We start from the raw sequence: 23,008 nt of genomic DNA, 5'->3' as shown, positions 1-23,008 counted from the left end.
AGCTCTCACTTCCATACATCACTACTGGAACTTGTATATTATTCAACATCAATTAGACTTTTGTTTTTAAGCTCTGAATCTATATCACATCTTTACAATTTAACCAAACCATAGAATGGACCACAACTTAAGCCAAACTGGTTTCATTCTAAGGTCGGTTAATTTAAGGGAGGTTTTTTTTTCTTCTTCTAAGTCTTAAATTTGTTAAAACAAATTGTTTAAACAACACAAATAACAAACATTAAACAAAACAGGTTACATTCTTCAGCAGACTCACCTTGGAAACATCATCTATGTCAATCTTTCCATCTTTATTTTCATCTAGTGCTTGGGCAAGCCTGTTTAGTTTGCTTTCTGGTATCTTCTGAATCTGTTTCATCACATTGATAAGCTCATTGATACTGATGATATTCTCCCTAAATGGGAAACACAACCTGTATACAGCAAGTAGTTACTACAAGGGGTTTTCAAAAAAACAAACAAACTATATGGCACTAGCCATATTCCATACTGAAAACCAGGGAAGGCACATTTATATTCAACTTGATTTAAAAAAACTGAAATAAACCAAGACATGCTACTACAGAACCTATGAGGCAACTTGCTTTTTCAGAAAAAGGCAGTACAGCCTCCCTCTTTTTCTTATAACCCTAACAAGTATTCTGCTTCAGGACTTTAGAAACATGTACCCAACAAATCCCCTTTGGAGGAGAAAACAGCTTGCCCACTACTATATTTCACGAAATGTTAAGGTCTAACTCCTGCTAAGGACCAGTCTTAAGAGAAGTCTTGCTAAACCTCAAGGAACGCCAGTGATTACTGAGATGCTTGAGGACTAGTGATAATTTACTAATAATTACTTAATAATTACTTGTTTGATGACATATCATCCCTTACATTTGTCTTGTAGTAATTTTGATTGGGATTATTAAAATTTAGCTCAAGAATAGCATCATAAATTACTTTTACTTATTTAGTGGGAGTTATTAGTATATGAATTACAGGGATCCAGGACCAAAACTAACGCTTCCTAATATTTCAACGAGTTGATTCCAGACAAGGGCATAATATTGTAAACAGGTGTCGACTTATTGCAGCTAGGTCATTGGCAAAGGTTGGTTTTTTTAAAAAAAAACAAACCATCAGATTTCTCCCAGAAAGGGCAAATCTAGATAAAGCAGGTAGAAAATATGGGCTGATATTTTGATGACATCATCATGCCATTAAAAAATCTATGGGGCAACCGCCCTTTGAATACTGTGGGCAATTCCATGTTTTGGAGCTGTACAAGGTTCCAAAGGCAACCAAAATTATTAAGGGGATAGCTCCCCAGTCAGGAAAAGTTAAAGCATTTGGGGATTTTTAGTTTAGAGAAAAGGTCAGGAAGAGGCAAAATTACACAAGTGTAGAAAATTATGCATGGAAGAGTGGATAGAATTTGTTTTTCTCCCTCTCTGGTGATATTGGAGTCCCTCTCACATGACCTGGGCTCATCTAATGGGACTGAACGTGGACAGATTCGACTCAGATGACTTTAAAAGATTAGACAAAATCATAGGAGTCAATGCTTTCAGTGGAATAATCAGATCAATAAATTAAAGTGGAAATAAAATTTGGTATTATATGGTTTTGTATATGTTTTGTAATAAGCATGTACTTGGTCTCATTCACTATTTATGTTATGATTAGAATAAATTATCCATGTCAATATTTTGGAACTGATACGCAAGAGTTCAGATTGAAAAAGTCTGAGAGGCACTTCCTTCTGCAAAGGAATCAACCCATATTCACAAGAACAACCCCCTACTTGTAGCACCTGACACTTACCCAATGGGAGGGCTAGCACTACTCTCCAGCTGTCCATCCACCACTTTTTGTTCTGTCTCCAACTCCGTGATAATTTTGTCAATCTGTCCAATCATTCGGTTCACCCTTTTAGTCAATCTCTTGCTTGCTTTAGACTCTTCAACTATTTCTTCTTCTCCCTCCTTAGACAACTCCTTGATCTCTTGCAAATCCTGAGGATCAAAGAAAAAACATGGTTCATAAAACCATAGTATTTAGCAAAAATCAGAGGTATCTGCTGCATGTACACCCAAAAGACAACTGCAGAATATCAAGGGTATGGTAAGACAAAAGAGAGTTAGGTATACTTTTTAAATACAGTATTCCTATTCCTGGGGGCTGCTTTTTAAAGTATCTTGTTGAATGGCTACGTAGTTCTCCACTTAAGCATCCCCTCGCTTGTCAATCACACCAGGTGATATGCTTTGGAGCCCTATCTGTTGGGAACTCAACATGCAGTACAGCCCTGCACTGCTCTTTGAACCTCTAGGTTTCAGGAGCAGCACATAGCTGTCAACCGTCCCTTACTTGGCGGGAAATTCCCTTATCCCAGTGCCGTGTCCCGCTGCTGTCCCTTATTGATAATGTTCCTTAAATTTCCCGGGTTTCAAAGGAAGCAGCTCCTCTCCCTCCCTGCCAGGGAGGAGGGAGGCTCCAACTGTGTTGCTTGGCTGCGTTGCTCACCCAATAAGGAGTCTAAGAACGATTGGGGGGGTGGAGCTTGCATGCCTTGTGCCGATCAAATCGGCCGCGTTGCCTTTGCTCAGCGCTTCCCAGCGGAGAGGTGACGGTGGTTTTCCTTGCTGCATCCCCTTTGCCGGGTTGCTGCGCTGTGGGAACCACCGCTTGAGGCTTTGTTTGGCTGCTGGCTGGGCTTTCTGCCTTTGGCTCGGAGGGGCTCAGAAGTCGAACCTACCTGTGCTTGGAAAATCCCTTATTTTGGCTGCTGATCCCTTATTTTCCAGGCTGCTGGTCCCTTATTTTCAAATCTGTAAGTTGACAGCTATGGAGCAGCACTGGGATGGAGATGTGGTTTTCCTTGAAACCACTGCTAGAATGGAAATGTGGGGAGAATCTGTTGCTATTGGGCAGAGGTAATGGGTAGAGAGAGTTCACTTTGCTCCAGAAATGCAGCATTCAGGAGTTAACTTTTAATTTCCCAAGTCTTCCTTTGAAGCCATGTCAGTACCCACCCCACACCTTCCGTCACACATGACATTAGGTATTTGGGGGGATGGTTTGGGGAAAGCATCCTTGCAGGGTGGGATGGGGAGAAGAGATGTCATCCTGCCTTGCTGGAGCAAAATCACACTTGGAACCCTTCAGCTGTGGGAACCAGGCAAGGGAATGCAAAGAAGACGGGGAAGTGCAACTACTTACCTGACAAGGCCCCTCCTGTGCCATGTTGTTAACAGTACGTTTACTCAGAAGTAAGGGCTCTGTCAACATGGAGCAACAAGAAGCAGCTGGCCACCACCATGGGTACCCTTTTCTCTATCACAGCAGCTGGTGGATTCAAGGAAGGGGGGTCTGGTGTGGCCTTAAAGAGATCGATTTGTGACAATCTTCCTATTATGTGGCTTCAAAAAGCTATGGGGTTTCATACCTCTTCTGGCTTGTACTCAGGTTCTTGGAAAAGTTATTTGTCTTTCAGCCTCACTAGTCTGCATTCTGTGAGAGAGGGGTTTACTGAGTGGCCATGCCCACCACGGCAGCCCTGTGATGACACGGCCAAGGACACTCTCAAAATTCATACCTCACTATATTCCTGCACATCATCTCTGAGCTCCTCAAGCTCCTCCTTTTCCTTTGTTAGCGATTTCTTTTGTTCCTTCAGTTTACTACAAGCATCACTTAACAAGTCAATCTCTTCTTTGGTTATTTCTTCGCCCTAAAAAAAAAAATTGGGGGAGGGAGAGAAATGAAATCATTGTTATAAAGAGAGTGTCCCTTTCAGAAAACGGTTGGAACTACTCTTATGTTTTCAAAATCTTTATTTTACCTTTTTAATAAAAAAATAAAATAAGTGTAATTCCATGGGAAATCCAGAACTTTCTGATCATCAAGATGTGTATAGGTAAAGAATGATACTAATAGCACAGGATTATAATTACCTGTCCTATATTAGAGCTGTTAAATGATCTTAAAATAACTAGACCCCTAATTAATAGGATTGCTTAATGCAGTATATGCAGGCTGAGTGAAAAATCAACCCAGACTCCCAAACTTCTACCCGTCGCAAATGCAACAGACACAGTGCAAGCTGTGAGATGTGCAATCATCTTGTCCAACCAAAATAGAGAGAAGTTATGTGCTTAGGTGGCAGGCTCTGTTGAAAAAGCACCACCATGACATAGTTTTTCCATGTCTATCAGACAGCACCCACTTTACAAGCCAGCATGGTTTATCTCCGTGCTGAACAGGATTCAGAAAGGTATGAAATGGGGACAAAAAGGCTATTTTCCCCTTGTATGTCTAGATATTGTTTTATATGTGCGACATAAGTTGCATCTATCACCTGCATGGACCACTTGCCCTTTCAACAGTGTACCTGCTCTCTTATCTGGACTGCAAAAGTTGTTCATGTAACGTATGATGTAGCTGTTAGTTGAGGAAGGTGGAAGCCATCGTTACAAAATCTTCTGGAGATACCTTGCAGGTTTTCTTGGGTAACAGTTTCATATGTGGCTCATGCATAAAGTCCAACATACAAGTTTCCTTTACACTCCCAGAGGGTTTCAAAAGCAATTACTATTGGTTGAGATGAAAACCAGAGAATGCACAATCACTGGCCAAGTCCTCTCTGGGCAAAAGGGGAAGTCCAAAGATCTGTATATAGTTTCTGACTCCATGAAACAATCTTCTACAAGATTTTTTAATACTTGCAAGAGAGAAAAGGCAGCAATTGTGTTGTGCCTTTTTCTTGTCAGTACTTATTTTTCTCCGCACTGCCTAACATAACTAAGCCTGCTTCTGGGGGGCTGAGAAAGAGGAGAAGATGGAAATTTGCTAGAAAAAGTAAAGGATAGTGCTTGTGGAGAAAGAGGCACATTAAGTTTTCCAGTAAGAAATTTCATCAAAATACTAAAGCCTAAAATAGAGGGGGGGGGGAATCCTAGAATTCTTACACGCTTATAAAAGTTTCCAGGCCAAGTGGCATCACAGGAGGATGACTTAGACCAGTGTTTCTCAAAGTTGGGTCTCCAGTTGGCCCTGCTAGCTAGGGATGATGGGAGTTGTAGTCTGACATCAGCTAGAGGCCCAACTTTGAGAAACACAGACTTGGGTCTAAGACAACTATTGGGCACATCAGAGTTTGGAATTTAACAGAAATGACATTGCTCATAAGCCATTTTACTACTTCTAGTAGGTGCTTTTAAAGTTCAAGTTTTCAATGTTCCAGAAATAAAAAAAGCATTCCTAACCTTAACACATAGCCACGACAGCCATGCTTCAAACTTTGCAGCATGAAAATAACAAGAACTAATAAGTAGACATCCATGTTCTTACGACTACTTCTATGCAAGAGGTACACAATTACTAAATTATAAGCTATGAAGTACACCAGTGGTGGCCAACTCTTTTTGGAAAATGTACCACAAGTTAATTGCAAACTAGTTGATAGGGTCACTTTTATGCCATAACTAGGTTCACATGACCTTCAGAAGAACCACAATCTCCAACAGCCTCCGGGCCCAAGTTGGCTACCCATGAAGTACGCTATACAGAATGCTAAACTATACTATACAAGATTACTACACAACAAGAGCAAATATATATTATGCACTGTGATTAATTTATAAATATTAGAAAAAGCTAATCAATCTAGTTAAGAATATGATACAGAAACCTCCATGTCAAATCTTCCATATCTACTACCCAGATAGTACATTTCAAGGAAGTGTAAATTCTTGCTATTGTTGAAACAGAGACAAGCTGGCAGGATTATCCAATAAAACCACAATTGTTGTTGTTTTTTTAAGTGGGTGCTGAAGAATCTAAATGAAAAATACCAAATGAAGATCTCTTTCAAGTCAATATACTCTTCACTGGGGAATATTAAGACTAGTGGAAGGAATTGAAAGAGTCTCCCAACCACTCAGGTTTGGAAGTAGCCTAACCACCTTATTTTAATTATTTTAACCAGTTATTGAGCAAAGAGGCTTCCCAAAATCTATAGCTTAGAATGTGTGGGCCTTGTTGGACTCCCAATGAGCAGAAATGATGGGAGATAACAGTCCAGGAACTCATGAAGGACTACAGGTTCCTATCCCTAATATAGACAGTAGAGAGCCTGTACCTATAACTTTTCTTAATGGACAGTTTGGAGAATTTTAAACTTGTTTCAAGTGCAGTGCAGCTCTGCAACCTCCACCAAAATGATCTTTCAAAGCAACCCCAAAATGCAAGAGATCTTGGGCACCATGAAACATACATGGAGCTCTGAACGGAAGCAATCTTAACTGAATATTGGTATATACAGGCGTACACTTAGTGTGAATCTGCATCTTTCATAACTGGATGCATTACCTAATTTAGACAGAATTAACATCCACCCCAGAGGCACTGTTCATTGCATAATTTACACAGGAGACCCAAAACGTAGTCCTGATTTACTGTCACCTGCACAGTAGCTAACTATGTCCCCAGGTTTCAGCCACTTACAATGTTCTACAAATGAAAAACACCTGTAATTAAAAAAACAAAACAGCAGCTCTTCCACAAAATCTATTGAGTTTCTTGGATGAGAGTTAATCTTGCAACAGCCCAACGTGGAAAGTATTGTGGTGCGTTGCAGTATATTCACTCTCAGCCTTGCCCACTATTCACCTTGATGCCCTCCAATACGGGTGCTGTATCTTTCAAAGTCTCTGAATGCAGGGTCAAGTCCACCTTTGCCAGTTCTTGTTCGGTATCCACAGCTATCTTGCTCTCCTTTATATGCACAGCTGAAGTATCAAGATCTATTGCATCCACCTCCTTCTAAAACACAAAGTGACAACATCGTATGAAACCCGGAATTTAAAAACACATTTTGAACACGACCCCAAGTTCCACCTTTGAAGCTCTATGCATGGCATTTGACAGTTCCAACACATGTTCTTCATGGGGAGAGAAGGAATTATATCAGTTGTTGTCTCTGGCTGGTGAGTGGGACTAATTTCATTTCACCTTCATGTTTGCATTTGCAGGGTAGTTGAAAGGGCAGGAAAGAGGAGGAGTTCTTGCTCCACTGGGTAGTGGTACAGGTTGATGCCCCTCCCAATGATATAATTTTTGCTGAGAGAGAGGGGAAAGAATTCTGCCAGCAGCTTTTGATTGGGGCCAGGTTGCTTCTGTCTGTGCAATATAATGATCATTATTGGAAAGGCAATACAGTGGTACCTCGGATTACATACGCTTCAGGTTACATACGTTTCAGGTTACAGACTCCGCTAACCCAGAAATAGTGCTTCAAGTTAAGAACTTTGCTTCAGGATGAGAACAGAAATCATGCTCCGGCAGCACAGCAGCAGAAGGAGGCCCCATTAGCTAAAGTGGTCTTCAGGTTAAGAACAGTTTCAGGTTAAGTACGGACCTCCGGAACGAATTAAGTACTTCACCCGAGGTACCACTGTATGTAGCAAGAGACTCTACAGGCAGCAGCTCCTATAACACTAAACTCCTTTCAATCTTTTTTTTTGGGGGGGGGTAGAAACCATACATTTTCCACTTTCACAAAGGATTATAGAAGGTTTGTGCAGAATTGTGATACTAAAAATCAGAGCCCTTATAGTGAACCAATTTTTTTAAAATTAAAAAACAGTTGGGAGTTCAGCATAAGAAGTGCTTAAAACTATCCTGTAACCAGTGCAAGCTTACAACTTCCCCCTACTTTTACATATCAAACCCCTGATCTGTGTGATTAAGCTTCTGAAACAGTTGCAGAAAAAAATGTATGCATCCAAGTGCCCCTTTGCAACGTGACCATCATATGTATTTATTACTGCATTTATTATATGTATTTATTATGTATTTGAAAGTTGCCCATTTGGAAGAAGTGCAAAATCAACTTCACAGACAGTTAAGGGAGATTGGGAAAAAGTCAATTTTAAATAAGGATGGAGTAAAGCGTTTAAAACCAACACTGGTGCCTTTTTAAAGAGCCTACCCTTTCAGCGACCTGAAGAGTCTCTTTGGCCTTCTCAGCAGCTTCTGACAGCCTTTCCAATTCTTTTTCTTGGTTTTCTTTCCTAATAGCTTCTTCCTCCTGAAGGGTTGCCTCCAGTCTGGCTTTATTGTCCAACTTTTCTCCTTCCACCTCTGCCGCTTTAACTTGAGCTTCTTTGGCCTAAAACAAAAATAATTAACCAATCAACTTTCCAGATTTTACACTGTTCTATAGGAATTTTAACAGAAGAATAAACTTAGTACTAGCAGTCTGGTCTAGCTGTTTACTTCTGCATTCTACAATGTAAGAAAGCTCCCACCAATCCTATGCTGCTCACTCACACAGGGTGCAAGAAGAGTAATACTTAAAAGTGCAAAATGGGCCATCCCCAGCACTAGAATTATACTACAGTGAATATACTGGCTGTAGCAGAGAAAGCCCCCTAAGGAACAAAGATTTTAGATTTAATGGTGTTAACAGAACGTAGTTGCAATTTAAATAAGACATACCACACTTTCAGGTAGTGTTTGCAGGGTCGTTTTAAGCTGGTCAGCTGGTGAAAGAGTATCTGGAAGGTACATAGCTCTGGATAAAATAAGCAGTGAAGTTGGGATTTCCTGGTTCAGATGCAAGTCTAACCACTGCAATTAAAAGATAAAGTATTAGAACAGTACATCTTTCTGCACTCCAAAACACTTATGAACTGGGTAAATCAACCTTAATCCATTTATTTTTCAACTGCTAGTGAACTTCTGAATAAAAGTGCTGCTCATCAAGGATTTGGAGCAGGAGAATATCATGTTAAACAGATATCTGATAACAGATAGTCTTTCCTAGGTAAACAACTCTCAGTGTGGGACACTGATATGAGTTTGCGGCAAGTATATTTGCCTCATAGCAACATACCTGCTCAATGCAAAGATTGTGGACATCACAGTACTAGGAGGGTTGGAAAGGTATGACAGTGGGTTAGGAGAGCAGAAAAAATGACAACATAGTTCACATCTGGCAACCAATGGGTAGACGAGCCTAAAAAGCTTGGGACACTAATTTTCACGGCCCTCTTGTGGCTATGTGGCTCAGGCGTCAACTCTGGAAGTGTTGGAAGGCCTTTGCTCTAGGAAGCTTAGTTTGGTCAGAATAGAGTATACATTTCTAGGTTTAATGCTAAATGCATTACTTCTGGTACAACCTCTCCTCCTCCCGGAAGGGAGGGATTGTGACCGGGAACAGATTCCCGCGATGCGCAGGGGGCGTTCCGGCCCCTGCCTGCCATTGTCGCTGGCGTGCCACCCCCCCCTCCCGGAACGGCACCCAATCGGGTGGCAGCTCGGGGGCGTAGTTTAGCCGCTCAAATGCAGCCGTGCCAGCTTTCCCCGCCATTGCGCTGCCAAAATTCTTCACCCACCCACCACTCCCTTTAGTGCTTCTCGCTTGACCTTGCTATGGACCTATGGTTGGTCGCCTTGGTTGTCCGGGGGGCCTGGTAGGAGTTTTCCCCCAATTGGCAAATTGGCACCGGCCTCTTGGTTTTTTCGCCTACCTCGTAGCAATCGTCACAACTTTCTCAGTATTTGGCGGTTAGCCATTGGAATGTGTTGTTGGTGTGTGGAAGGGCAGGGTGTGGCCATCGCCTATCCCTTCACTTATGGGTATTCCGTTAAAGGAATCAGGCGGTCGTGGATCCTGTCCGGTGCCCTGCGTGTCTGGAGGCCATGGCACAACCCCCGGTGACATCAGGGGAGAGCTTATAGTTGTATTTGCATCAACAGGCTCCCCCTACTGGTGGTTAACCCTAGACAGACTCACCCCTCTCCGAGTGGGTGGAGTCAAAATTTGCTGTTGTCCAATGCTTAAGCCAATACCTCTCACATGCTGTAATCAATAAAGTTGTGGCCTTTTCTAGCCCATTAACCTTATATACTGTGTCCACGTGTCTTTATTATTCATGAGCAGGAGGCGGGTCCTCGAATCATAAATGAAGGACCAAGAGGCAATGCCAAAACACACACAGCACGAGCTGCTTTTGGGTGATCAAAAGCTCATGTCCCTTCTTTCTTCATCAGTACCTGCTTAAGCTGATCCCTCAAACGGTCTTCTGTTACGCCAAGTGCTCTCATGCCTCTTGCACGACATGCTGCTTGTAGCTCTTTAACCGTCAGGCTATCCACATTTTCCTCAGCGATCAGCTAGACAGACACAAATATCAATAACTATACTCATCCCTGTGAAGAAATTATCTTTGTCACCTAATAATACAATCATTACAACAAAGCAGGATATCATTACAGGATGGAATTCGGTTTAGCGCCAAACAAGGGCTGCCAAGTATGTTCTAATCAACTGTTCTATGTTTTGTGGTAAGACTATAGCTGCCCCATAGCAAGTCTAATTGTGAAATGACCCAACATTCCCAGATGAATGAAATTCTGCATTCCACAATGCAGTTGCTTAAAGTAATTTTAAAAGCCATTAGAAACAACAGAAGCAACTGGAAAATTTGTAGCAAAAGGGAATTCTCTTACTTTATCATCTGCTTTTATAGATCTCAACCTCATTATTAGCTGAAAACGTAGAAAATTATTTGTCCCGATTGACTGAAGTTCTAACAGTTTACAGAGAGCAACCAACTGAGGTCTTGTGAGATTATCAAGGGTTAGCTCATCTTCAAATAGTTTAGAGAATCGCAAAATTTCTTCATTGCTTGGTCTTTCACCAGTTTCACGGATCTGAAAGTAGAAAACACATGTTATAAGACTTAAAGCTACATTCCCTCAACTTTTATTTAAGAAATGTGCAGTTCTTTAATAACATATGGGATAAGTCCCAGTCTCATGACTCCACACTTATGTAATTTGGAATCAAGTGAAAAATTCAGTTTTCCTTTGAAGCAACGGCCATAGCACCTACATATAACTCTCTCTATCAGACAAGCAAGAAGAATTGCCACCATTCAAGTACGCATCCCAGCCAGGCGCTTGAGGAGGATGCAGAGCAGGCCCAGAGAACACAGGTCTTAGGTTTCCCACCCTCCTTGACCAATTCATGCCAAAGCAGGAAGTTCACAGCTACAACATCCATGGTAGGTTGTTACCCGACCTCTGCTTAAAAGCCTCTAAACAAAAGGAAAAGGGTTATTCGCTACTGCTGCTAGATTTTTGATACACCGAGAATAGGAGGTGCAATGCAGGTGGCGATCACTGACAACCCCAACTCCAGTCTGAACGTTCTGTAGCTGGACAAAGGCAAGCACACATTTGAGTGGGTCAGGCCATAAGCTAGAAGGCTGTACTGAATGAAGCAGTGTTGTCATCTTAAACTGGTTGTTAACCAGACTGGACAAGCTGTATTTCAACAGTTTTGAAAATGGGGGCTTATGCATGGAAGAACACTATATGTGCTCTTTACATTTTTAAAAATCTGAAGCTATCTATTTTTTAAGTAACCTGTAGCAGTTCAAAGTATTTGGGTCCCCTATCCTGCAATTCTCTTTTAAATGTCTACCATTTTCATTTACTGTATTTTTCGCCCTATAGGACGCACTTTTTCCCCTCCAAAAATGAAGGGGAAACCTGTGTGCGTCCTATGGGGCAAATACAGGCTTTCGCTGAAGCTTGGAGAGCGAGAGGGGTCGGTGCGCACCGACCCCTCTCGCTCTCCAAGCTTCAGGAAGCTATCCGCAGCGTGGGGAGCCCTACGGGAACTCCCGGAGGGCTCCCCACGCTGCGGATAGCAGCCTGCCGCCTGGCGCTACGAGCCCCCTGAAGCAGAGCGCCCCACGCGCCAGGCAGACATCCGCAGCGTGGGGAGCCCTGCGGGAACTCCCGCTGGGCTCTCCATGCTGCGGATAGCAGCCTGCCGCCCGGCGCGCAGGGCGCCCTGAAGCAGACCTCCCCTTCTCTCAGTAAACAGCAGCACCCCTGCTGCCAGGAAGCTAATGTCATTAATCTTCCCCACAGAGTAAATCACTTCTGGTGACCAGAAACCACAACCAACTGCCTTGGAGGTCTGATAGCTGAATCCACTGGAAATGAAGAGGGATTCAGCAGAGATAGCTCTAAGGAGGAGGACAAATGGTTGTCAAACTCTGAACCTAAAACTTTTGGATGAGGAGCAAGTCAACCCACCAAAAACTCCCATTGGAAAAATTTAAAGAAATAATTTGGTGCGATTCAACAGGCTTCAAGCCTGACTACCATCTCTAATGGCATAAAATACGTTTTGCAAGGATACAAGAAAGTACAGTACCTTTCCAGTAGTCATGCCTAGGGTTTGAAACTCTCTCCTAAGGAGGCATGTTTAGTGCCTTTCACTTGCATTAAACTCCCACCAGCAAATGGAGGCCTTCTTGTCTGGGCAAATTTTTAGACCGCCAGAGTGATTTGTTTTTCTGCTTCTGATTTTTGATTGGCTGCTCTTCTTACACACCTACACTTGCTTTCAATTAGTGTTTTTAATTGTGGTTGTATGTGGCTTTTTGACATTAACTTCTATACTGCATTATATATTACTGTTGTTCAACACCTTGGGTGCTTAATGCAGAAAGGCGAAGTATGAGTGAAATCTAATGTTGTGGAAACCCCCTGGAGTAAATTTTGAAGCGGCTGCAGGGAGAAAAAAGGTGGTGAAGTCCCATTTCACTAATACACCATCAGTAAAAAAAGAAATATTTTACCTTTTGAAAGAAGGTGGAAAAGTCTTTGGTAACATTCCCTTTGGCTGCTTTATTTTTTAAGGCGATCTCTTCAATGGTATCTTGAAGAAATTTAGCCAGTTCAAGCTTCACTCTAAGCTCTTTCTTCAATCTCTCTTCCTAAGAAGTAAATAACAAATTGGGTTCCATGACAGAAGAAAAGGAATTTAATCAATCAGAACATCTGTTTTGCCACAACTGCTGATTCATATTTTAGTTACCTTCTTAGACTTTGTCTCAAATGTTGAAGGGAGCATATTGGGGAACAGCTTTACAGCTACGGGAAGCAGGAATTCCATGAAAGGAACAACAAGAAAGACTAGGAAAGGGACCAACCGAAAGAGATCAGCACATATCCGAAGGAACTGTAAGCAACAAATAAGTAAGGAGATTAGTAACCATAAAAACAAGTCAATCTGACATAGCATGTCATCCATAGTATGATATTTATTTGTATTCTGCATCATATTCCAACAACTTTTGGTATATAGAAAAAGCATCTTAACATCAATTTGTTAGAAGATAATGAACTGAATTGCAAGGTAATATTTTTGCACTCCTTGCTTTAACACTGTTACATTCCAATCAGCTTTCATTTTAAACCAGACTCCTTTCTCCTTAATTTACAAATTGAAATGTTCGCTTTTTGCTTCTGCTGTAAAGTCTCTTACATATATATTTCAACTACAATAGTTGAAGCAGTGGTGTGGTAGTTATTACTGAATACAACTATTTTATCTATGGCTTTGAGTAAGTAAAATGAAGAAATTTACAATTGTAAAAGTTAGAGAAAGGAGGCAACTAATAAACACATTGAACTTTTAAGCACTGAGCTCTATATAGTCAATCTTTCAGTTTGACATTAGTTAACACTAGTTAATATTAGCCCTGGACCAGTCTGAGGGCAATAGTGCCTTCTTTGGCTGCCTCTTTCCTCCCTGCTCTGGGCGCTGGCAGCCGAGGGAGCTACAGCAGTTTCACCCCAGTGCCTCACAGGGCCGGGGGCCAATGCTCCTTGCTTCCATGTACTGGGGGCAGAGAGAGTTCTGGTGGTTTCAGGTTCAATGCTCCTTCCTTTTCAACATCACGATATATCACTATATTGTGATGTTTACCTGGTGATACATCTCAAAATTGAAAAGCTGGTGTCATTCAGCCCTAGTTATTTTATAGATCAACTCAATAGGGTCCTTAGATTCTTTAAACTCTTGTGGACATAGTGGTTTGGATGCTAGCTTCCCTTCTAGAAATGAAACAGAGATAGAATCACACAACCAGACTATCCTCTGGCGCTCCCTAAAAATCTACTACTGAGAGATGGGGAATCCCTGGGAATGGTGCAGCGTTGTATAGCGGTTAGTGTTGGCCCATGACCTGGAAGACCAGGGTTGAAATCCCCAGTTGGTCATGAAGCTCAGTGGGTGGCCTTGGGCCATTCACTCTCTCTCAGCCTAACCTACCTCACAGGGTTGTTCTGGAGATTAAAAGAGGAGGGAGAGAACCATATACATCACCTTGAACTCCTTGGAGAAAAGGGTAGGATATAAGCACCATAGATAATAATAAATAAATACAGGTGTTGGAGGGGGCTGTAGATGGAAGGGGAACTTGCTCCTCCTTGCACAAACAGAAATGCAACTTGGGTTGAAGCCATTATATGAAATGTGTTTTTTAAAAAAAATTAAATAGTAATTTTAAATGTATTTTAGCCTAACCCCAACATCTTTTAAATCACTACAGTGGTACCTCGGGTTAAGTACTTAATTCGTTCTGGAGGTCCGTACTTAACCTGAAACTGTTCTTAACCTGAAGCACCACTTTAGCTAATGGGGCCTCCTGCTGCCGCCGGAGCACGATTTCTGTTCTCATCCTGAAGCAAAGTTCTTAACCCGAGGTAATATTTCTGGGTTAGCAGAGTCTGTAACCTGAAGCGTATGTAACCTGAAGCATATGTAACCTGAAGCGTATGTAACCCGAGGTACCACTGTATATACAGTGGTGCCTCGCAAGACGAAATTAATCCGTTCCACGAGTGTCTTCGTCTAGCGGTTTTTTTGTCTTGCGAAGCAACCCTATTAGCGGCTTAGCGGCTTAGCGCTATTAGCGATTTAGCGGCTATTAAAGGCTTATCGGCTTAGCTGCTAAAAGGCTATTAGCGGCTTAGAAAAAGGGGGGGAGCGAAAAAAAATCTCAAGACTCGCAAGACATTTTCGTCTTGCGAAGCAAGCCCATAGGGAAATTCGTCCTGCGAAGCAACTCAAAAACGGAAAACCCTTTCGTCTAGAGTGTTTTCCGTCTTGCGAGGCATTCGTCTTGCGGGGCACCACTGTACTTTAGGTGTATGCATAGGTTGTATATATTGAAAGAAAGAAAAATACAAATCGTTCAACTGTTAACTTTAGTTTGCTATTACTGCTAATAAGAGGTAAAAAACAAGAGCGAGTCACTAGAATGGATGCACAAAAAAGCACTGTTACCTGTTAACAGTGTTAAAGAAATCAACGCATAGCAATTTTCTTTACAACAGTAAAAGCAAGAGAACCAGTGTCAAAGATACAGAACTTGTGACTAGTCAGATGTTGTCAGATTATAGCTTCCATCATCCCTGAACTCTGGCCATGCCAGCTGGGAGCTGAAGTCCAACATCTGGAGAGTCACAGGTTCTCCGTGGCTGAGCCATATAAGGGAACACTTGATGATGGAGCTCCCAACAAACACTATTAAACACTATTAGAGGTTTCCCTTGTACTGTATGATGTTTACCGTATTTTTTGTCCCATAGGACACTCCATCCCATAGGACGCACCTAATTTTTTTGGAGGGAAATAAAGGGGAAAAAATTCCCTTTATTTCCCCCCCCCCCAAAAAAAAACCAGGTCGGGGAACAGCGGGATGGCGGCGCTGCGCCTCCCCACTGTCCCCCGAGCTTGTGGGGCTGGCCGATGTCTGCCCGGCGCGCGGGGCGCTCTGCTTCAGGGCGCCCCGCGCGCCGGGTGGCAGGCTGCTCCCGCAGTGTGGGGAGCCCTGCAGGAACTTCCGCAGAGCTCTCCAGGCTTGCTGATAGCTTCCTGAATCCTGGAGAGCGAGAGGGGTCAGTGCGCACCGACCCCTCTCGCTCTCCAAGCTTCAGCGGAAGCCTGTATTCGCCCCATAGGACGCACACAGATTTCCCCTTCATTTTTGGAGGGGAAAAAGTGCGTCCTATAGGGCGAAAAATACGGTAAATACTGAATGATGTGTTGATATGAAAATGTGGAATCTTAAGCCTAAATCTGCAAAATGAGAAGTGATAGTGCCTCAACAACTGTATGCTATGACAAAAAAGCACATCCAGACATTCATTGTTACGTCCATAACCTACATTTAAAGTACCACTTAGATCCTAGCTTTCATTTCTCAGTTTCTAACACTGTCTAAAACTATTCAATTGTTCAGAACATGAAAATAAAACTAAAAAATTATAGATATTTAATCTAGTGAACAATTATTGCAGTAGACTTGATTTTTGTTTTTCGATATGTAAAAATGTACAGCAATTGAAGCAGCAATCCTATACCAACTTACCTGGTAGGAAGTCCCATTGAACTGAACAGGGCTCACTTCTGAAAAGCATTATGTGGAGTAGCACAGCTAAAGAATATACAGATAACTTGCAGTTTACACTGATTTCACTTGTGTGGAAGCTTCCCAGGGTCCTCCCATGACCGTCCCTGAGCCCAGTAAACAGCCCTCTGCCTTGTGGAGGGGCAGTTTGGGAGTTCCTGTCTTTTGGACCCCTAGAACTGAACCCTCATGTAAGCTGTGAGTTACCTGTACACCACTGAGTGCAAGTAGCTTAAGGACACTGGTCACTCAATATTTTTCTACCACGGGGTAGAAAAACTGTGCACACTTTTCTGGGTAAGAATATGCAAGCGATGTTCTGCTCCATTTAAATGCACACAGAAGCTACTTTGTACAGTACACAGAAAAACCAAACACTTCAACAAATGTTCATGATGTTTTGTACAGCCATTTAAGGGGGGAAATGCATAAGCAGCCTCGGTCCAGTATACCTGAAGGAGCGTCTCCACCCCCATTGTTCTGCCTGGACATGAGGTCCAGCGCCGAGAGCCTTCTGGCGGTTGAAGTAGCTTCGGGTTGAGCATTTTCGGGTTGCACTCTGTGGCGACCCGGAAGCAATGGAACGCGCTACTTCCAGGTTTCACCCCTCGCACATCCGCAGACGCTCAAAATGACGTCACGCGCATGCGCGGAAGCGGCGAATCGCGACCCACGCAGACACGGGTTGCGTTCGCATCCAGAGGTACAACTGTATTTTAATATTTTGTTGGAAGCCGCCCAGAGTGGCTGGGGAAACCCAGATGGGCAGGGTATAAATATTAATAAATATTATTATTATTAATTATTTCAACCAGTGATATTCAAGGTGATGTGCATTTACTGGCAAAAATGTTTCAATAATATATTGCTAATGTCACTCTGTATAAACAATAAATCTGTTAACTCAGCTTTTAAGAGATCTAAAATTGAATCACCGAAACAATACAATGGATTCAGTACCTGTCTCCGTTCTCGGCGGGATAAAGTGCTGCCATGAAGAATTCTCCAGAGCATCCTTGCAGCAATTTTTGTATCAATCCACAACAATCGAAAGCCATGATAGTAGTGCTTCAGTTCATCAACAATTCTCTGTCCTATAGATTTTTTAACTATGCTTTCTTCTACTGTTGGGCTATAAATTGGGCCCCCTTCTTCCAGTTTCTTATTTTTATCCTTGAGAGACTTAAGCGACTTTTCTACCACGGAGTCATCATAACGGGGTTGTGAAGAATGCCACTGTCGTACTGGAAGATAACATGGCCCCAAAACACCTCCGTTAGCAGTCGGTGACCACAGGTCAAACGATCTCAAAGCTGTAAAGTGCCTTTGTCCTGATCCTTCAGTCCGATTGTAATCCCCTTTTGCAAAGCAAACGTAAACAGGAGAGGCACGAGTGCAATATTTAAAATGAGCTGTCCTGTAAAAAAAGAAGCGAGTGCTTGTATTTACATGGCACATCGTACTCCACAATTCTTCGCAATTACCTTTACCCTATGAGTATACAAAACTAAGATAGTGATATGAAGGACCATCCAAAATGATTTGTATGAGTGGAGATATAAACCCAACACTCTTTCCACTACACCTTAAAGGCCCTCTGACGTGCAACTGCATTTATGCATGCTGCCACAAAGTAACTGATTTGAACCAGGATATGCTGCCAAAATGGCACGAAAAGAGTAGAAGAAATGGAGAGCAGGGGAAAACAGCTTGCATGGCCGCTCCAAGTATCTTGCCACCCTCACTCACTCAGGATCTGAGAGTCCCTCCGCCCTCCATTGCCCTCTCCTCTGCCGCCCCGCAAGCAGGCAGCAACATTATTTCTTGGGGGTGGGGGAGAAACTAGATAAGAAACCATGTCCAGCAACTTCCAAGCATAGCTGTCAACTTACAGATTTGAAAATAAGGGACCAGCAGCCTTGAAAATAAGGGATCAGCAGCCAAAATAAGAGATTTTCCAAGCACAGGTATGTTCAACTTCTGAGCCCCTCTGAGCCAAAGGCAGAAAGCCCAGCCAGCAGCCAAACGAAGCCTCAAGCAGTGGTTTCCACAGCGCAGCAACCCGGCAAAGGGGATGCAGCAAGGAAAACCACCGTCACCTCTCCGCTGGGAAGCGCTGAGCAAAGGCGAGTCCCCAGGCAATGTGACCGATTTGATCGGCACAAGGTATGCAAGCTCCACCCCCCAGTCATTCTTAGACTCCTTATTGGGTGAGCAACGCAGCCAAGCAACATAGTTGGAGCCTCCCTCCTCCCTGGCGGCAGAGAGGGAGGGAGAGGAGCTGCTTCCTTTGAAACCCAGGAAGTTTAAGGGACATCATCAATAAGGGACAGCAGCGGGACACAGCGCTGGGATAAGGGACTTTCCCGCCAAATAAGGGACGGTTGACAGCTATGCTTCCAAGACTAACAGGGAGAACGCCGAAAGGCCTCGCAATGGTGATGGGCCACAGGAGCCACCTGCCCCCAATTCAATTTTCCAGTCACCAGAGGCAGGCAGGGCGCACGAGTAGAACAGCACATTGCTGCCCAGGGAAGGTGGGTGGAATCTGCTGAGAGAGCCGCTTCCCAGCCTCTCTCAACACCACTCTCACCACTTTACGCGACTTCACGTATACAAGTGGAGTCTGGGAACATAACCCACGTGTAAGTAGGGGGACGCCTGTAATCATTTCTACTGTGGATGTCTGCATGATTAATTTGTTTCCTCATACGTTATGAGGAAAACAAACTAATCTCTAACTTTTTGAACTATTGGGGAAACTCAGTTACTTTGGATTATTTATGATCAGCATCCCATTGAGGGAAAGTGATCTTCTGAATATGTTTACTTACGTATGATTTATTAGCCGCAGGGATGCACAGCTAAAACAAGCACGGTTTTCCAAATGACCTAGAAGTAAAAAATAAAATAAAAAAGAGTCTGTAAACCAGTAGATTGCAATACAATACACTGACCATTTGTAGCGGCACCAACATCAAAATATCTTTGTTCAATACTACTAGATCACTGCAAACAGAAACATTAATATGTTGTATGCTCAGGACAGGTTACAAGAAGCCTTCAGGAGACTGGGTGATGAGCAAAGAAAGCAGATTATTCAAATAAAACTATATCGTAAGTCTCAAAGCCCAGCAATAACAGCAGCAAATGATTCAGTTTGATTTCATTTAATTTTTAACTTGTACACTCTCTTTCCTATAAAAATTTTCAATAGAACTAAAACCAAGTTGTCAAAATTCAAGAATTCATTTCACATTCAAGATTATAAACTAGAATCAACAAACAGAACAAAATCACCCCACCAATTGCAAAATGTTAAATAAGCTGCACTGTAGTGCCTCTCACTCTCCAAAACATTATACATTTTATGTTTCTAGAAGCTATACTTTATGTCGTTCAAATATTAATTTTAAAACTATATATGTGGATAATTATTTAAATACCTGTGGTTAGGCAACTGTATGTATTGTCTTTATATGTAGTTTTAATATATGAATGATACACACTTGTACTGAGATGTGCTCTGCTTTATTTGTATTTAAAATAATTTTTTTGTATAAAATAATTATTTGTATTTTAATTATTATTTATTTTGCAATTTGTTTTTTAATGTCAGTCTACAGTTACACCTTGCAATACTTAAGGCATAGTCATTAGTGGATAAGGGACCATTCTTAGAAGCACTTAAGGCTACTTAAGAAGCACATACAAGATAAGATTAGCAATAAGATTCTAAGGGGATTTTAGAAAGAAAACAAGTGATTATCTTATTAAAGCTGAAAACACACACAATAAAACTAATAAGAAAAATATGCAGACCACAACAAAATGTAATCAAACAAAGCCAGTGTATGGCATACAACTGTTAGTATAAGGAAAAGGCAGGAGACAGAAATGCTTCTAAATTAGATCTGGGGATTAGTCACACTAGGAATACTCCGCAACTGCACATGTGCCATGTTTCACCTGAGATTTGGCACCTCACACAAAGCCTAGAGTAAACAGAAAGGCACGAGAGTGTCTGAAGTTTTCTACTGTTTAAAAATAAATACGTTTGTAGCCTTCATTGTTGCAGATATCTTTAAAGTCTTCAAAAGGATATCGTGTTGAAGTGATAACATTTCTGTATCATGAATGACTAAATGCATAGCCTAGACACTTTTCCACCTAATTATCACCAGACACTAAGTCACATCACAAAGATTAGTTCTATAGGTCTCAGACATTAATTACACCACGTAGTATGTACATTCAGAAGTCTGTTCCCAGTAATCTTTGAGATATATTTTATACATCCATCAGTTTAATGGTCCCCAGATCAAAGTTCACTGAACACTTCACCTGAAGGAGTCATTGAATCATATTTTCAAAGGTTTCATAAAGAAGCTGCACTTAGAACAGTGAATAGAGGATTAACTAGTGCCATGCCAGTCCACCAGCTCCATCTTGCACCCTCCAGATGCAATCATTAGGCTGGGGACCTCTATTCCAATGGCTTCATAATGAAATTCGTCTTTAAGCTTCTGAATAATGACTGCAGCCCAAGGTGTGTACCTCCTTAAAGAGAACATGCCTCCTATGAGACTCACGACTTACCTAGACTAGCAGCTGCTAGCATGGGGACTGGGAATGAAACAGTGAAACTGCAATTGACTGGTGCTCAAATTCAGAGTGTCAATAACCTTCATAACGTTAAGCCTAGAAGCATTCCAAGGCTTTGCTTCATGCTATTATTTTACTTATTTGATCCCTACATGGCTATTTTTGGACATCACAGCAACCTGAATTGTACTAGAACACCAGACTCAATATTAACTCCAGGGTGCATCACCATTCCTTCTCACCTGCATAAAGGCACAACAGAAAGCAAACTATCCCACAAGCAAAGACCTGTATAATATGCACTATACCAATAACCTAAGCTGAAGATGGCAACACATTCCACCAATCACATCAAGAGATATTAATATTGCAATATTGCACAATAATGCATTGCACCTAAAGCCATCTTAATGCAGAGTCAGGTCATAAACCTCTATTGCCCAGTTCCAGGCACTCTGGAGAGCCAGTGGTGGCAGAGTGATTAGTGGCAGACTAGGACCAGGGCTCAAATCCCCCCACTCAACCATGAAGCTCTCTAGGTAAACTTGGGGACCAGTCGCTGCCTCTCAACCTAACTCTATCTCACAGGGTGGTGGTGAGGAAGGAAGGAGGTGAATTATTATTATCATTATCATTATTATTATTAATACTACGCCCATCTGGCTTGGTTTCCCCAACCACTCCAGGCAGCTTCCAACAGAGGAGTAAAAACAGATTAAAACTTCAAACATTAAAAACTTCCCTAAACAGGGCTGCCTTCAGATGTCTTCTCAAAGTCAGATGGTTGTTTATTTCCTTAACATATGATGGGAGGATGTTCCACAGGGCAGGTGCCACTACCGTGAAGGCCCTCTGCCTGGTTTCCTGTAATCTCACTTCTTGCAGTGAGGGAACTGCCAGAAGGCCCTTGGAGGTGGACCTCAGTGTCCGAGCTAAACAATGGGGGTGGAGACGCTCCTTCAGGTATACTGGGCCGAGGCCATTTAGGGCTTTAAAGAGAATGAAGGCACAGGAACAAGGCTGGCCGTTTAGGGATTTAAAAGTCAGCACCAACACTTTGAATTGTGCTGGGAAACATACTGGGAGCCAATGCAGGTCTTTAAGGACCGGTGTTATATGGTCTCGGCGGCCGCTCCCAGTCACCAGTCTGGCTGCCGCATTCTGGATTAGTTGTAGTTTCCAGGTCACCTTCAAAGGTAGCCCCACATAGAGTGCATTGCAGTAGTCCAAATGGGAGATAACCAGAGCATGCACCACTCTTGTGAGACAGTCTGCGGGCAGAACCACCCAACTCCACCTCCAGCTCTTTGGGATATAAAGGCAGTGCGGGGCAATCAGCCACACTCTGGCAGCAGCTCTCTGGAGACACAAGAGACCAGAGTTCAAATCACGCTCAGGCATGAAAGCTCACTGGGGTGACCTTGGCAGCCTGTCACTGCCTGTCAACTCAACTCTACCTCCTCACAGGGTTGGTTGTTCTTGTAGCGGGGATTAAATGAGTAAGAGGGAGCAAACCACGGAAGCTCCTCGGAGAAAACGGTGGGATATAAATCCAAGAAGTAAGTAAACAAATAAACAAACACGCTGTGACAGCAGCCTTTCCAAACTATGGGTCCCTGGTGGTTGTTGGACTACGACTCCCATGATTCCTAGCTATCACGGCCGGCAGTGGGGGATGATGGGAGTTGTAGTTCCTCAACATCCGGAACGGTTACCGGCGCCGGAGGCTCAGGGCCTTCTCGAAGCCATGCTGAGGGAGCTCTAAGGCTGACTTGTTGCAGACGCTCCCCCTCACGGAGCCCCCCCATACCCCAGGCCCGCCCCACCGGCGCCAGGCCTGGCTGTCCCCACCGCTTTCCTTCTCCCGCTCCCCGGTCCGACGCCGCCCTCACCGGCCTCGGGCTCCCAGCGGAGGCGCCTGGGGACGGAGCAGGCGCTCCGGCCGCAGCGCGCCAGCAGCACGAACGCCATCTCTCCACCCGCAGGACGAGGCTGCCGGTCCGGCCTAGAGAGCCGCGTCCGCTCGCTCGCCTCGCCGGGCCACTTTTCTCCTCAGGAGCCGCCCGCGCGGGGTGGAGACGGAGCCAGGTGCATGCTGGGAGAGGGAGTCT

At 43.1% G+C, this 23,008-nt stretch overlaps 1 protein-coding gene across 4 annotated transcripts in view; it reads right to left on the bottom strand.

The window, feature by feature from the left end:
- Positions 1-23,008, bottom strand: part of LETM1 (leucine zipper and EF-hand containing transmembrane protein 1) — a 30,831-nt gene extending 7,823 nt beyond the window's left edge. Inside the window, exons 1-13 of one of the 4 annotated variants that reach the window (XM_083502188.1) lie at positions 22,790-23,008; positions 19,127-19,184; positions 17,253-17,709; positions 12,911-13,054; positions 12,672-12,809; positions 10,522-10,725; positions 10,066-10,185; positions 8,506-8,637; positions 7,997-8,176; positions 6,676-6,828; positions 3,602-3,736; positions 1,828-2,018; positions 278-416 (exon numbers count right to left, since the gene is read on the bottom strand). In XM_083502188.1, coding sequence (XP_083358314.1) covers positions 278-416; positions 1,828-2,018; positions 3,602-3,736; positions 6,676-6,828; positions 7,997-8,176; positions 8,506-8,637; positions 10,066-10,185; positions 10,522-10,725; positions 12,672-12,809; positions 12,911-13,054; positions 17,253-17,709; positions 19,127-19,184; positions 22,790-22,868 — 2,130 coding nt within the window. In that variant the 5' untranslated portion in view covers positions 22,869-23,008. Of the gene's footprint in view, positions 1-277; positions 435-1,827; positions 2,019-3,601; positions 3,737-6,675; positions 6,829-7,996; positions 8,177-8,505; positions 8,638-10,065; positions 10,186-10,521; positions 10,726-12,671; positions 12,810-12,910; positions 13,055-17,252; positions 17,710-19,126; positions 19,185-22,789 lie in introns of all 4 variants that reach the window. The other 3 variants (XM_083502189.1, XM_083502186.1, XM_083502187.1) reach the window with 3 other exon arrangements.

The sequence above is a fragment of the Podarcis liolepis genome (genome assembly GCF_965112155.1).
Source record: "Podarcis liolepis genome assembly, chromosome: 5".
Lineage (NCBI taxonomy): Eukaryota > Metazoa > Chordata > Lepidosauria > Squamata > Lacertidae > Podarcis > Podarcis liolepis.
Note: the sequence above shows the minus strand (reverse complement) of the source record. Positions and strands in the feature narration are given on the sequence as shown.